The following is a 16,956-nucleotide window of genomic DNA, read 5'->3' as shown; positions in this document are numbered from 1 at the left end:
TCAGAGCTCGGACCGAATTTTTTACCCCTTCTCGCCACAGTTGATTTTCGTTTTTGAGCTTTTATTTTTTCCTCCAATTCTGCCAAGAGCCATAAACCTTTTTTTTACTCTCCATTAGTGATGAGCGGTAAAGTTCGGGGTCCGTACCGAACATCAATGGGTTCTCCCATCTCCACCATTCACTTGGCAGAGCTGTGGGGGTTTTTTCAGAATAAGATGCACGGTAGTTTAGAATGAAACTATTCATTTTATCATACAATGCCCTGGAAAATGGGAACAATACTCCAAATGTGGTGAAATCATGGAAAAACACATTTCTGCAATTTTTTTTTTTTTTTTGGGGGGGGGGGGGATAGTTGTCTGACACAAGGTTAGGTTTTAATAGTAGGATAGGACCATCCCAATTGCGGTACACTTGGTTGTGGTGGGATGGCTTTTTTTTTATTAAAAACAGTGTTTATTAAGTACCCTATGTTATCTACTGTAAGGTATATGCTCTTTTTTTTTTTCGTTTAAGGTTTTGTAGTAAAAATGACCTGGCAACATGATTCTTCAGCTCTGTGCGATTATAGTGATACTAAATATTAATCTCTCTTTTTTATTTTAGAAGTGAACATAAAAAAATTATCTATCTATTTGGTTTCTGGGGCCGTTTTCTGAGATTTGTAGCTTTTATAATTACTCCATTCATTGTGTGGTGAGCTGACATTTTCATTGATACCATTTTGGTATTATTATTACATAATAATGTTTCTATATTTTTTCTCAGCATTATGGTATTTACTGTATGGGTTAAATCTATCTATATAATAGTCTAAGGGCTACATCCGTCTGTTTGTCTGACTGTCTTTCTGTTTGTCTGTAACGGAAATCCCAAGTCGCTGATTGGCCAGCGACAGGCTTAGTCCGGCCGCGAATTGGCCCAGTCCCTACTCTCCTCCAGTCAGTGCCAGTGTGTCACCCCATCCCGGACCAACTTTTTACTATTGATGCTGCCTATGCAGCATCAATAGTAAAAACATATAATGTTAAAAATAATTAAAAAAATACAAAAATCGTGCTATTCTCACCTTCCGTCGTCCACCGATGCATGCGATGCTGCCGCCAGCTTCTGTTCCCAGTGATGCGAGACCGCTAAGTCATCTGAGTAATTTGGCAATGCATCACTGGGAACGGAAGCTGGTGCGGGCATCGCGCGCATCGGGACAGCTTTGGTGGACGCCGGAGGGTGAGTATATAACTATTTTTTATTTTAATTCTTTTTTTTTTTTAACAGGGATATAGTGCCCACGCTGCTATATAGAACGTGGGCTGTGTTATATACTGCGTGGGCTGTGTTATATACTACGTAGGCTGTGTTATATACTACGTAGGCTGTGTTATATACTGCGTGGGCTGTGTAATATACTACGTAGGCTGTGTTATATACTGCGTGGGCTGTGTTATATACTACGTAGGCTGTGTTATATACTGCGTGGGCTGTGTTATACACTACGTAGGCTGTGTTATATACTACGTGGGCTGTGTTATATACTGCCTGGCTGCTATATACAGTACAGACCAAAAGTTTGGACACACCTTCTCATTTAAAGATTTCTCTGTATTTTAATGACTATGAAAATTGTACATTCACACTGAAGGCATCAAAACTATGAATTGCGTTTAGTTGGACCATCATTTATTTTTCAACTGGACTATGACCCCAAACACACCTCCAGGCTGTGTAAGGGCTATTTGACCAAGAAGGAGAGTGATGAGGTGCTACGCCAGATGACCTGGCCTCCACAGTCACCAGACCTGAACCCAATCGAGATGGTTTGGGGTGAGCTGGACCGCAGAGTGAAGGCAAAAGGGCCAACAAGTGCTAAGCATCTATGGGAACTCCTTCAAGATTGTTGGAAGACCATTCCCAGTGACTACCTCTTGAAGCTCATCAAGAGAATGCCAAGAGTGTCATGATCCCAATGGCAGGGGATCACAAAAGGACAAGCACAAAAACAAAACAAGCTCTAGGGTGATGGAACCTGAGCTGACCGCGATCCTGAACCTAAACACACAACTAGCAGTAGCCGGGGAACGTGCCTACGATGATTCCTAGACGTCTCGCGCCAGCCGAAGGATTAACTTCCCCTATCAGAAGAAACACAGACCTCACTTGCCTCCAGAGAAACACCCCACAGAAATAGCAGCCCCCCACATGTAATAACGGTGAAATGAGAGGAAAGCACATACGTAGTTATGAAAATAGAATCAGCAAAAATGAGGCCCGCTAAAGCTAGATAGCAGAGGATACAAAAGTGAACTGCGCGGTCAGCGAAAAACCCTTCAAAAAACCATCCTGAAATTACTTGAACTCATGTGCCAACTCATGGAACATGAGGAGTAATTTCAGCCCACTAGAGCAACCAGCAGCAAGGAATCACATATCTGCAAGCTGGACTAAGACAAAAATTAAGCAAAACGTGGAACAGGAAAATCAAAACTTAGCTTGTCCTGAAGATAACAGACGCAGGGAGCAGAGGTGAAAAGACACGCTGATTACATTGATAGCCGGCGAGGAAATGACAAAAAAACCAGGTTAAATAGGAAACTCCCATAACCTGATGGAACAGGTGGAGACCAGAGACCGCAGAGAACACAAGTCACCCAGTACCATCAGTAACCACCAGAGGGAGCCCAAAAACAGAACTTACAACACAAGAGTGTGCAAAGCAGTCATCAAAGCTAAAGGTGGCTACTTTGAAGAACCTAGAATATAAGACATATTTTCAGTTGTTTCACACTTTTTTGTTAAGTATATAATTCCACATGTGTTAATTCATAGTTTTCATGCCTTCAGTGTGAATGTACAATTTTCATAGTCATGAAAATACAGAAAAATCTTTAAATGAGGTGTATCCAAACTTTTGGTCTGTACTGTACTACGTGGGCTGTGTTATATACTACGCGGGCTGTGTTATATACTGCGTGGCTGTGTTATATACTGCGTGGGCTGTGCTATATATTACGTGGGCTGTGTTATATTCTACGTGGCTGCTATATACTACGTGGACAGTGAATTATACTACGTGGGCTGTGTTATATACTGCGTGGGCTGTGTTATATACTGCGTGGGCTGTGTTATATACTGCGTGGGTTGTGCTATATATTACGTGGGCTGTGTTATATACTATGTGGCTGCTATATACTATGTGGCTCCTGTATACTACGTGGCTGTGCTATATACCACGTGGCTGTCTGTGTTAGGTGGGCTGTGCTATAAAATACGTGGCTGCTATATACTACGTGGCTGTGCTATATACTACGTGGCTGTGTTATACGAGGCTGTACTATATCCTGCGCCCCGAACCCCCGACATCCAGCGCCCCAAACCCCCAACATCCTGTGACCAATGAGCGACAGGCGCACTCCGGCCGCGAATTGGGATTTGAACCACGCTTCGCTGATTGGTCGCGTCCGGCCGGGCGCGACCAATCAGCGATATTGGCCCGGGATTTAAACACCGCTTCGCTGATCGGTCAGCTGGGCGCGACGAATCAGCGATATTGGCGTGGAATTTAACCCCCACTCACAGCGCAACGTACATACATACATACATATTCTGGAATACCCGATCGGGCCACCATCTAGTCCTTTTATATTTTAATAGATTGGACTTTTACGGAGGCGGTGATGCTGAATATATATATATATATATATATATATATATATATATATATATATGTTATATAGTTATATTTAATTTTTATTGTCTTAAATTTAAACGGAGAAAAAGAGGTGATTCATATAATTTTTTTAGTGATCATTAAATAGAGAGAGGGGAGCGCAATCTGTCAGTTTATCACATTGGTCCTCATAGCTGCCAGATGTTGGGTCTAAAAGGACGCGTGTCAGTATTATGATGATAAATGTAATACAGGGCAAAGCGGAAGTACTGCAGCGTAATATTTGACGGATCAGGCACAATGAAGTAAAAGTCCCAAAGTAAAGCAAAAATGAAAAGTTTAAAAAAGCTGAAAAAAAAAGTTTATTTTTTTAATTTATTTTTTTCAGTGACAACTAACTTCACTCAATTGGTCAGTATGATTATGATGCCAAATGTATTTTTGTTTATGCTTTTCTTCTTATGCGCAATACATTATATATATATACATATATATATATATATATATATATACAGTATATATATATATAAAATAACGTAGTGAATAAACGTTGCCATCACTTGGCTAACTTGATAACTGCAGAGGCCAAGTCCAAACCTTGCATTAACATCAGCACTAAAACTGTGCCTGCAGCCTAATGGCATGGGTGTCCAGGGCCGAGCTGCTGCGTGAAAGCCTTACATCACCAAGCACAATGCCAAGCATCGGATGGAGTGGTTAAAAGAATGTCACCACTGAAGTTGGTATAGCAACAAAGTGCAGAACAACTCTATATTAATGGGTTTAGAATTGGATGTCCTAAAATCCCCAGTAAGTGTAACATGGATGGATCCCAATACTTTGGAGCCTCGCTATGAATATAACCCATTTATTTTGTCCTGAATGCAACAGAAAACACTACATTTGCTTTGTTATTGAGGTGCTATTTACTAAACATTCTGAATTAATTTTTCCATTCTGATGAGCGATGTAAGCCGCGTCCACCATCTCCATTACTGGAAAGCTCACATTAAACATCTTTCTATGTGCCCGACACTTCAGAAGGTTTACAATCTTGTCTTAGCACAGTAGGCACGTGAATATTTTTTCTGAACATTACATTTGATTCCTCTCCCATGCCAGGAGGAAATGATCTGACCCTTTACACCAGGAACACCATTTGCTCTATGACTCGTGAACTACCTATATGGAAAGAAAAACCATTTACTAGTAAACTGACCCAGAACAACCCCAAAACTCCGCTCCAAAGATTGTTTATGGCCACTTGATACAGCCGTTTAACCAACCAATTTCCTTTCCCTTGTTTCTTTCATACCCTGACCTTTGTATCTGTAATTGGCTATAACACTTGTCCCCCCTGCTACAGCGAGCCGATGGAATCTGAAATCCAGCATAGCAGAAGCTGCGGCTTCACACTCCATCTCCAACTCTGTTAGAGTCCTGACAATTGATGAAGAATTACAAAGAACACAACAATTCCGACAGCCTAGAACAAATACACCACAAAGCCAAAAGCGGAAGGTAAAATAGTCACGAGCGGCAAATAGCTTCAGAAACTCTGATCATCCACGTAATGTAAAGTGAACCCGGTATCCCCCATCTAAACATCTACCAATGTATTATACCCGTGCAGTCCGGCCTTTCCAGTAAAGGGGGTCTTTGACCTTTCCAGTAAACTCTGCCAACTTCTGAAAGAGGCAAAGGAAATGCAAAACGGCAAAATATTCGCCTTTTTACACCAGTCCTGTTCTCACCTAAGAAGTGCATACAATTGTAGACAATGCTCTGTGAGCTAAAATGGATTTTCTGGTCATATGTAGTGATGAGCGAGTATACTGGTTGCTTGGGTCTCCTCGATCCACGCTCGGGTGATCTCCGAGTATTTAGATGTGCTCGGAGAATTAGTTTTCATCACCTCAGCTGCATGATTTACGGCTGCTAGACAGACTGAATACATATGAGGAATGCCTATTTGTTAGGGAATTCCCACATGTATTCAGGCTGTCCAGCAGCCGTAAATCATGCAGCTGAGGCGAAAACTAAATCTCCGAGCACTAACAAATACTCGGAGATCACCCGAGCAACAATGCTACTCGCTTATCACTAGTCATATGATATTAATGGCCAAGAAGGAAGATAGGTCATCAATACCAGTTGGGTGGGGGTCGGACACCTGGCACCCCAACCAATCAGCTGTTATCTTCAGAAGTAGCTCATTGTAAACATTGAAGGGCGCCGCACTACACAGCTCCATTCAATGTGTAGCAGCCGCCACCGAGTGCTGCAGAACAGCTCCTAATTTAAAGAGTAAGAGATGATCTGATGGAGAGAGAAGCATGGGATGGCTGGAGGAGAAAACCTTTGGGACAATTTACTGAACAAGGAGGCAAAATATTTTTAATTTGTACTTACGTTCATCTGAGCTTCTTATTGGCTGCCGCTTCTGCAATCTCTCATCCCCAGTGCTGAACTGTCGTAGAAGCACTTTGTGCTGATAATAGAAACACATTAAATGATCAGTCGATCCATCACTACTGAGGTCTTGGTCATACAACGTGAAGTAGTCACTCCTAAGATTAGCGGGTAAATTATTTTAACAGTGGTAGTTATAGATCTGCAGTTCAGTAGTGGAAACAGAAAATTACACTACAAGTTATTAAAAAGAAAAAATATATATTTTCTGTGTTCCTAGATCTACCTCTATGGAACACCATATTGTACTTTTTTTTTTTTTTACACTTCTGTGAAAGAGTAGGCCAGAACTCTGGACCAAGATTCCACAAATTGATTTGCTCATCACTAGTAATAAGTCATCAATTAGTAACGTCACTTTGAACTATAATGTCCTTTACAACATAACAATATTGACTAAATTATTTACCAATAGGGCCCCTCTAAACCCAAGAATAAGGCTCTGCAGCCCCCCTTTTGAATAGAGCAATGGTCTGCGGGACTGTTAGAGATGGACATGCGCTAGATTTGGAGAGGTGGTGCACATGTGGGACCACTGGCTCCCAGCAACTGGGCGCCAAGTGATCAGCCAAGTGTCCACTACCCTGAGGATAGGTGATAGGTTGGCATAGTGAGCAACGGGCATTTAAAGCCTTGGATTGGCACCGTGCTGGCACACACAGACTCGGGTTGGGAGACCAGACTGGCAGCAGAGATGCCTTTCTCCTTTTTAAGTTGGCAGTGTTAATCAGATTTTTCTAAAATATAAAGGAAAAAAAGGGACCAGGGGTACAGGACCAATTTACTTACTTTCTTTTGTCCTTTTCCATCATCTGATCTATAAAATATTAACGACATCAAATTATTAAGTAATAAACAAATAAGACAGAAAAACAGAATCACGACAATTTGGTCTCTTTAGTGAAGGTGAATATGCCACAAATATGACCCTGGAAGTACCCAGTGAAACTCTAGAAGCCCAACACTGCTTTGTCTCAGACTCTCAGTCCTAATATTCCATGTTCACATTGCTATATATTGTATACACTGAAATAAATTCACAGTCCATATATCTATATATACTGTATATGCTGTGGGGCAGGACTGGTCCACACATTCACACGCCTCTTGGGACTAGTTCTACTTCCAAGACTATGCGGAAAAAGATTTTTGAAAATATGAGAATTACGATATACTGTGAACCTGCCCCACACAAAGCTATGAAATGAGTTTGTGTGTCAATCTTGCTGTCAGGTTCCGTTTAAGAAATGATGTGTCGTATATATATCCATATGACCAGCGTAGTCAATCTCTGGCCTCAGCAGCGTTGCTAGCTTCTGATTGTGATCTGATTGTCTTGCATGCGAGAATCAAAGCACAGGTGCAGAAAAGAGGAAGAATTAATTTCTCCATCTTCTCCATTGTCTCTGCGAGAGAATATAGGACTGCACTCGGATGGCATCTGAGTGCAGGCCCGATGTTTCACACGCACCCATAGACTTGCATGGGTGCACGTGATTGAAATATCATAGTGACTCGCAGCAAGCTGTGATAATTTTCTCATGCCAAATCGCCAAGAGAAAATAATCGCAGATCTGCACTGACCTTATAGTATAATATTGGGCCGAGTGCTATCAGGTAGAAATTGGCCGTGTTATATGGCAGTGTGAGCGAGCCCTTAGACCGGGGTTCAGATGACCGTATGAAAAACTGTTTGATTTACATCCTGAAAAAAACAAACAAATGATAATTCATAAAAAAAAGAGACAATTTTCCTCCATTCTGTCATTTCTACTTCATCACTGTATCACGCCCTTGTCTGTTTTTTACGTCTGTGTGACACTGAAATTTATACATCAAGAGTTTAAACTGTACAAGATCAAAAAAGTTTACTAGGTAAATAACTACAATGTATCCACAAAAATAGGAAGTAATATGGTTGATCTGTACCCGTAGACTTGAGTGGGGGGTCTCATCCGATAGACAGGAGAGAATAGTGCTTGCTACATTTTTTTCACGAGTACTCTCGGTCCGTGTGGAAAACCATCTGACCAAATACTTAAAGGGACACTGTCACCTGAATTTGGAGGGAACAATCTTCAGCCATGGAGGCGGGGTTTTTGATTCACCCTTTCCGTACCCGCTGGCTCCATGCTGGCTGCAATATTGGATTGAAGTTCATTCTCTGTCCTCCGTAGTACATGCATGCACAAGGTAATCTTGCACAGTGCAGGCGTGTACTATGGAGGACAGATAATGAACTCCAATCCAATATTGCAGCCAGCATGCAGCCAGCGGGTAAGGAAAAGGTGAATCAAAAACCCCAAAACCCCGCCTCCATGGCTGAAGATTGTTCCCTCCAAATTCAGGTGACAGTGTCCCTTTAACATGTGAACGTCGACTTAGACTCAGTCTATTAAGTAGATAGCACCTTAAAGGGTTTATCCACGACTTTTTTTTTTTTTTTTTACAATGGCCTAAAAACGAGCTATTGACATGCCTGTTCTACCTGGTGCCGGCATAGAATGGTCACTGACTGCTCCTGACGATGATTCAACTGCTCAAAGTCAACAGAGCAGCTCTTCTTCTGGGACGCTCTGTCGACGGGACGTGGCTGCTGATGTCATGCTGACTGACAGCCAGCTCCCCGCAGTTAGACAGCAGGGATCTGACTGACAATCAGCATGACGTCGGCAGTCACATTTCGTCAACAGAGAAGAGCGGAAAATGAGCCGCTTTTCCGATGATATGACGTTAGTAGAAGCCGTTGAATCGCCGGCAGGAGTGGCTTGTGACCGCTCCGTGCCGCATAGATTGGCGCTGGGCAGAACAGGCAGGTACATAGGAAATATTTGTACAGTATTGTGATAAAACAGGACATTGTGGTTCGCTTCTCACATCTGAGTGTCCTCCTCTCACCTCCGTGGTATTGTTAGCGCATCATTTACATCTACATGAACATGATTTACACGTGAGACATAAATGCAAACTGTTAACATGTACTCTTTCCCTTCTACCATATGCCTACATTAACACATAGGCAAATCCTTCCCTTCCCACATGGCACAAGGCTTTAGGTGTCATACATGCTTGATTTGCTTTTTATTATAGATGTTAGGGGAATAAAGGGTTAACGCCTTTTAATAAAAATTACAGAATTGCTCCATTTTCAGTTTTAAGTCCATGGCTTATCAGAAAGCTTACTTGCCTTCTTCAAGAATATTACGAAGACCGCTACTCGGAGTTTTCCCATAGAGTTAATATTATTAGCTAAACTATACACTCTTACTGGAAGACCGGTATTTTAACTTAGCAGCCTCAATGGGTTGTGTGGCATGAAATAAAACTATAAATTAATACCAGACTTTGAAATGTTAAGGAATGGTATTGAATTCATTACATAATGAGTCCTTTATTTTCTGCAAATGTGAACTACTGAAAAGCACTTGAATTATTTTGTCGCTATTACTTCAATAAAGTAATTGTAGAAAATCAGTAAGAACAATATTCATCTGAGATCTTATGAAGTTTCACGCTGGGGAAGTCTGCGGCAGCCTCTCGTTCGGCCAACATTCGAGGAGAATAACCAGAGGGCCACAGAAGACTTTAGGTAAGTAATTTTGATTGCTCATTTGAGTCCAAATGACATTATTAGCATAACCAAATAGGAATGTGCACTTGAAGTGTCTGCTCTTGGAAAGCTACATTTGTTTGCCACGGGAGACCAGAAAGCACATTTAGCAAAGTGTTTCTTATGATCTTAGCAGGCAATTCGATTCCATTTAATTATGAGGATTTGCAGTTGCGTTCTGTATCAAAGATATGATAACCGTACAAAACGCTAACTTTTCTGAATACACCAAGTAAGCCTCTCTGTGATATCTCTCTTCCGAGTTTCCTATTATGCAGAGTATTCTCAAGAAAGCTCTAGGATACCAATCAGCTGCAAGAAAGGCTTTAAAAAAACCTGACAACTTTCCAGTAGAGTTGTAATGGTGGCGTTCCATGATACGTGGACAACTATATCCATGTATACAAGTATGTGCATATAATTGAGGAGGCAGCATAAGAAAATATATATATTTTAGTGTTATTCCCCAAATCACACGTTATTCTCCTATGTGTAGGACAGGGGATAACACGCTGAGCTGATCACTAGGGATCTAACCTCTGCGCTCCCGAGATGAGGACTCTGGAACCTCCAGAACAGGGCTCTGCAACTCTGTCTTGAATAGATGTAGCGCATGCTCGGCCTCTGCTCCATTTATCGTCTATGGGGATGTTGGAAATAGTTAAATACAATGCTCAACTTTCGCCAGCAGTATAATGGACAATAGAGTGGAGAACTGTTCATAGTAAACTGGTATCTCAAAAATGGATACCATGAACAGGCTTGGGGCAAGCTACTCTGTTTCCAAGACCGCTGTGGTTGCCCTGGCCTTCACTCTTAAACCCCTGTACTGGGATCTGAGCTAGGGCGAAAAAGTCAGCTGCTGGCGAAAGCTGGCAAGAAGGATAGTCAGGTAGCCAGGTCAGATCCAGGAGGCATAAAATCCTCAGGTATGTAAAACAAAACTAGACGAGGTCAGAGAACAGGATAAATTAGGATGAAACGCCAGATACAGAGGTAAAACCAGGTAGCACAAACATTGACTGGCAATGAGAACTTGTTTTCCTGGGTTTTAAATTGTGAACAGCCCCATGCAGTGCTGAGAGCAGATAAAAACCCAAACGAACCGGCCACAAGCCCCCAGGAATATTATAGGATTGATGGTGTCAAGCATCACCTGCAACAAAGAGGCGGCGGCGCCTAGCGGCCGAAGCAGAATCTGGCACGGAAATTATAGGAGGCCAAGCATGTGCTCTATCCAAACAAGACAGATACGGGGATATCTTGTGAGTTTGGAACTAACCCGTTAACGAGTTGTATTGCTGTGTAGTTAGTATAGAGAAATCCTTTGATGTAAGATTTCAGTATGAACTGGAAACTATTTTCATAGAGTAATGGGATAATACACAAGTTGTCAATGTCAAATTACGACAAATTAACTACTGATGCTGCAATGAAATTGAAAGTGCTCCGTTCCTAAATTGTTACTTGGTAAAAAAAAATGGCTGAAGAGGTAAGGTAGATCAAAGCCTAAGAGCCCATTTAGCGAGGCCAATAATCGAGAATGCTCCTTCCCCAATTATTCGTCTTTTGTAGTCAGTACGGTAATCAACCGACAAAATTAAAAAAATAATCGCTCATTGGCTGAAATGAATTGTAAACTTGCTCATGAATCAGTGTTTTTGGCAGTACTCCATCCTGTGAAAACAGCTGATGTACAGCCGAATAAAGATACCGTCACATTTAGCGATGCTGCAGCGATCTAGACAACGATCCCGAAGTCCCCGGGTAACCAGGGTAAACATCGGGTTGCTACGCGCAGGGCCGCGCTTAGTAACCCGATGTTTACCCTGGTTACCAGCGTAAACGTAAAAAAAACAAACACTACATACAGGTCCTTCTCAAAAAATTAGCATATAGTGTTAAATTTCATTATTTACCATAATGTAATGATTACAATTAAACTTTCATATATTATAGATTCATTATCCACCAACTGAAATTTGTCAGGTCTTTTATTGTTTTAATACTGATGATTTTGGCAAACAACTCCTGATAACCCAAAAAACCTGTCTCAATAAATTAGCATATCAAGAAAAGGTTCTCTAAACCAGGGGTCCCCAACTCCAGTCCTCAAGGCCCACCAACAGGTCATGTTTTCAGGATTTCCTTTGCATTGCACACGTGATGCAATTATTACCTGGGCAAGACTAAGGAAATCCTGAAAACATGACATGTTGTTGGGCCTTGAGGACTGGAGTTGGGGACCCCTGCTCTAAACGACCTATTACCCTAATCTTCTGAATCAACTAATTAACTCTAAACACATGCAAAAGATACCTGAGGCTTTTATAAACTCCCTGCCTGGTTCATTACTCAAAACCCCCATCATGGGTAAGACTAGCGACCTGACAGATGTCAAGAAGGCCATCATTGACACCCTCAAGCAAGAGGGTAAGACCCAGAAAGAAATTTCTCAACAAATAGGCTGTTCCCAGAGTGCTGTATCAAGGCACCTCAATGGTAAGTCTGTTGGAAGGAAACAATGTGGCAGAAAACGCTGTACAACGAGAAGAGGAGACCGGACCCTGAGGAAGATTGTGGAGAAGGACCGATTCCAGACCTTGGGGAACCTGAGGAAGCAGTGGACTGAGTCTGGTGTGGAAACATCCAGAGCCACCGTGCACAGGCGTGTGCAGAAAATGGGCTACAGGTGCCGCATTCCCCAGGTAAAGCCACTTTTGAACCATAAACAGCGGCTGAGGCGCCTGACCTGGGCTACAGAGAAGCAGCACTGGACTGTTGCTAAGTGGTCCCAAGTACTTTTTTCTGATGAAAGCAAATTTTGCATGTCATTCGGAAATCAAGGTGCCAGAGTCTGGAGGAAGACTGGGGAGAAGGAAATGCTAAAATGCCTGAAGTCCAGTGTCAAGTACCCACAGTCAGTGATGGTTTGGGGTGCTGTTGTGAGTTCTGTTTTTGGGCTCCCTCTGGTGGTTACTGATGGTACTGGGTGACTTGTGTTCTCTGCGGTCTCTGGTGTCCACCTGTTCCATCAGGTTATGGGAGTTTCCTATTTAACCTGGCTTTTTTGTCATTTCCTCGCCGGCTATCAATGTATTCAGCGTGTCTTTTTACCTCTGCTCCCTGCGTCTGTTATCTTCAGGACAAGCTAAGTTTTGATTTTCCTGTTCCACGTTTTGCTTAATTTTTGTCTTAGTCCAGCTTGCAGATATGTGATTCCTTGCTGCTGGTTGCTCTAGTGGGCTGAAATTACTCCTCATGTTCCATGAGTTGGCACATGAGTTCAAGTAATTTCAGGATGGTTTTTTGAAGGGTTTTTCGCTGACCGCGCAGTTCACTTTTGTATCCTCTGCTATCTAGCTTTAGCGGGCCTCATTTTTGCTGATTCTATTTTCATAACTACGTATGTGCTTTCCTCTCATTTCACCGTTATTACATGTGGGGGGCTGCTATTTCTGTGGGGTGTTTCTCTGGAGGCAAGTGAGGTCTGTGTTTCTTCTAACAGGGGAAGTTAGTCCTTCGGCTGGCGCGAGACGTCTAGGAATCATCGTAGGCACGTTCCCCGGCTACTGCTAGTTGTGTGTTTAGGTTCAGGATCGCGGTCAGCTCAGGTTCCATCACCCTAGAGCTTGTTTTGTTTTTGTGCTTGTCCTTTTGTGATTCCCTGCCATTGGGATCATGACAGTATAGCCGGCCATCTTCGTCCCCTTTGGGAGCAGGTTTTTTTTTTGTGGCCAAAAAAGATGGTTCCTTGAGGCCTTGCATAGATTATCGTCTTTTGAATAAGATTACAGTCAAATATCAGTATCCTTTGCCATTGTTGACTGATTTGTTCGCTCGCATTAAGGGGGCTAAATGGTTCACTAAGATTGATCTTCGGGGTGCGTATAATCTTGTGCGGATAAGGCAGGGTGATGAGTGGAAAACCGCATTTAATACGCCTGAGGGCCATTTCGAGTATTTGGTGATGCCTTTTGGACTTTCTAATGCTCCTTCTGTCTTCCAGTCTTTTATGCACGATATTTTCCATGAATATCTGGATAAATTTATTATCGTGTATTTGGATGATGTTTTGTTTTTTTCTGATGACTGGGAGTCTCATGTTCAGCAGGTCAGGAAGGTGTTTCAAGTCCTGCGGGCCAATTCTTTGTTTGTAAAGGGTTCTAAATGTCTCTTTGGAGTCCAGAAGATTTATTTTTTGGGGTATATTTTTTCCCCTTCTACTATTGAGATGGATCCCGTCAAGGTTCAGGCTATTTGTGACTGGACGCAGCCTACATCTCTTAAGAGTCTACAGAAGTTTTTGGGCTTTGCTAATTTTTATCGTCGCTTCATAACTAATTTTTCTAGTGTTGTTAAGCCTTTGACGGATTTGACTAAAAAGGGTGCTGATGTTACTGATTGGTCTCCTGCGGCTGTGGAGGCCTTTCAGGAACTTAAGCGCCGGTTTTCTTCTGCTCCTGTGTTGCGTCAGCCAGATACGTCGCTTCCTTTTCAGGTTGAGGTTGATGCTTCCGAGATCGGAGCGGGGGCGGTTTTGTCACAGAGAAGCTCCGATGGCTCAGTGATGAAGCCATGTGCGTTCTTTTCTAGAAAATTTTCGCCCGCTGAACGGAATTATGATGTTGGTAATCGGGAGCTTTTGGCCATGAAGTGGGCATTTGAGGAGTGGCATCATTGGCTTGAGGGTGCTAGACATCGTGTGGTGGTCTTGACTGATCACAAAAATCTGATGTACCTTGAGTCTGCCAAGCGTCTGAATCCTAGACAGGCTCGTTGGTCACTGTTTTTCTCCCGTTTCAATTTTGTGGTTTCATACCTGCCAGGTTCAAAGAATGTGAAGGCGGATGCTCTTTCTAGGAGTTTTGTGCCTGACTCCCCTGGAAATTCTGAGCCCACTGGTATCCTTAGGGATGGGGTGATTTTGTCGGCTGTCTCCCCAGACTTGCGACGTGCTTTGCAGGAGTTTCAGGCGGATAAACCTGATCGTTGTCCGCCGGAAAGACTGTTTGTTCCGGATAATTGGACCAGTAGAGTCATCTCCGAGGTCCATTCTTCTGTGTTGGCAGGTCATCCTGGACTTGGTGGCCAGGTCTTTTTGGTGGCCTTCCTTGTCGAGGGATGTGCGTTCTTTCGTGCAGTCTTGTGGAGTTTGCGCTCGGGCTAAGCCTTGCTGTTCTCGGGCCAGTGGATTGTTGTTACCTTTGCCTATCCCGAAGAGGCCTTGGACGCACATTTCCATGGACTTTATTTCGGATCTCCCTGTCTCTCAAAAAATGTCCGTCATATGGGTTGTGTGTGACCGCTTTTCTAAGATGGTTCATCTGGTACCCTTGCCTAAGTTACCTTCCTCCTCTGAGTTGGTCCCTCTGTTTTTTCAAAACGTGGTCCGTTTGCATGGCATTCCGGAGAACATCGTTTCTGACAGGGGATCCCAGTTTGTGTCTAGATTTTGGCGGACGTTCTGTGCTAAGATGGGCATTGATTTGTCCTTTTCGTCTGCATTCCATCCCCAGACGAATGGCCAGACGGAACGAACTAATCAGACTTTAGAAACTTATTTAAGGTGTTTTGTTTCTGCTGATCAAGATGACTGGGTTTCCTTTTTGCCGCTTGCCGAGTTTGCCCTTAATAATCGGGCTAGTTCTGCTACCTTGGTTTCTCCTTTCTTTTGTAATTCGGGGTTTCATCCTCGTTTTTCCTCTGGTCAGGTGGAGCCTTCTGATTGTCCTGGAGTGGACATGGTGGTGGATAGGTTACATCGGATTTGGAGTCATGTGGTGGACAATTTGAAGTTGTCCCAGGAGAGGGCTCAGCAGTTTGCTAATCGCCGTCGCCGCGTGGGTCCTCGACTTCTTGTTGGGGACTTGGTGTGGTTGTCTTCTCGTTTTGTTCCTATGAAGGTCTCTTCTCCTAAGTTCAAGCCTCGGTTCATCGGTCCCTATAGGATCTTGGAAATTCTTAACCCTGTGTCGTTTCGTTTGGATCTCCCGGCATCGTTTGCTATTCATAATGTGTTCCATCGGTCGTTGTTGCGGAAGTATGAGGTACCTGTCGTTCCTTCGCTTGAGCCTCCTGCTCCGGTGCTGGTGGAGGGTGAATTGGAGTATGTTGTGGAGAAGATCTTGGATTCTCGTGTTTCCAGACAGAAACTCCAGTATTTGGTCAAGTGGAAGGGTTATGGTCAGGAGGATAATTCTTGGGTGATTGCCTCTGATGTTCATGCTGCCGATTTGGTCCGTGCTTTTCATAGGGCTCATCCTGGTCGCCCTGGTGGTTCTCGTGAGGGTTCGGTGACCCCTCCTCAAGGGGGGGGTACTGTTGTGAGTTCTGTTTTTGGGCTCCCTCTGGTGGTTACTGATGGTACTGGGTGACTTGTGTTCTCTGCGGTCTCTGGTGTCCACCTGTTCCATCAGGTTATGGGAGTTTCCTATTTAACCTGGCTTTTTTGTCATTTCCTCGCCGGCTATCAATGTATTCAGCGTGTCTTTTTACCTCTGCTCCCTGCGTCTGTTATCTTCAGGACAAGCTAAGTTTTGATTTTCCTGTTCCACGTTTTGCTTAATTTTTGTCTTAGTCCAGCTTGCAGATATGTGATTCCTTGCTGCTGGTTGCTCTAGTGGGCTGAAATTACTCCTCATGTTCCATGAGTTGGCACATGAGTTCAAGTAATTTCAGGATGGTTTTTTGAAGGGTTTTTCGCTGACCGCGCAGTTCACTTTTGTATCCTCTGCTATCTAGCTTTAGCGGGCCTCATTTTTGCTGATTCTATTTTCATAACTACGTATGTGCTTTCCTCTCATTTCACCGTTATTACATGTGGGGGGCTGCTATTTCTGTGGGGTGTTTCTCTGGAGGCAAGTGAGGTCTGTGTTTCTTCTTATAGGGGAAGTTAATCCTTCGGCTGGCGCGAGACGTCTAGGAATCATCGTAGGCACGTTCCCCGGCTACTGCTAGTTGTGTGTTTAGGTTCAGGATCGCGGTCAGCTCAGGTTCCATCACCCTAGAGCTTGTTTTGCTTTTGTGCTTGTCCTTTTGTGATTCCCTGCCATTGGGATCATGACAGGGTGCCATGTCAGCTGCTGGTGTTGGTCCACTGTGTTTCATCAAGGGCAGGGTCAATGCAGCTAGCTATCAGGAGATTTTGGAGCACTTCATGCTTCCATCGGCTGAAATGCTTTATGGAGATGAAGATTTCATTTTTCA

General features: G+C 43.2%; 1 protein-coding gene across 5 annotated transcripts in view; it reads right to left on the bottom strand.

The window, feature by feature from the left end:
- Nucleotides 1–16,956, bottom strand: part of RAPGEF4 (Rap guanine nucleotide exchange factor 4) — a 325,014-nt gene that overhangs the window by 30,701 nt on the left and 277,357 nt on the right. For all 5 annotated transcript variants that reach the window (XM_069733157.1, XM_069733158.1, XM_069733156.1 and 2 more), the window contains 2 exons: nt 6,927–6,954; nt 6,078–6,156 (listed from right to left, as the gene is read on the bottom strand). In XM_069733157.1, the coding sequence (XP_069589258.1) occupies nt 6,078–6,156; nt 6,927–6,954 (107 nt within the window). The remainder of the gene's footprint in view (nt 1–6,077; nt 6,157–6,926; nt 6,955–16,956) is intronic.

The sequence above is a fragment of the Ranitomeya imitator genome, chromosome 7 (assembly GCF_032444005.1).
Source record: "Ranitomeya imitator isolate aRanImi1 chromosome 7, aRanImi1.pri, whole genome shotgun sequence".
Lineage (NCBI taxonomy): Eukaryota > Metazoa > Chordata > Amphibia > Anura > Dendrobatidae > Ranitomeya > Ranitomeya imitator.
Note: the sequence above shows the minus strand (reverse complement) of the source record. Positions and strands in the feature narration are given on the sequence as shown.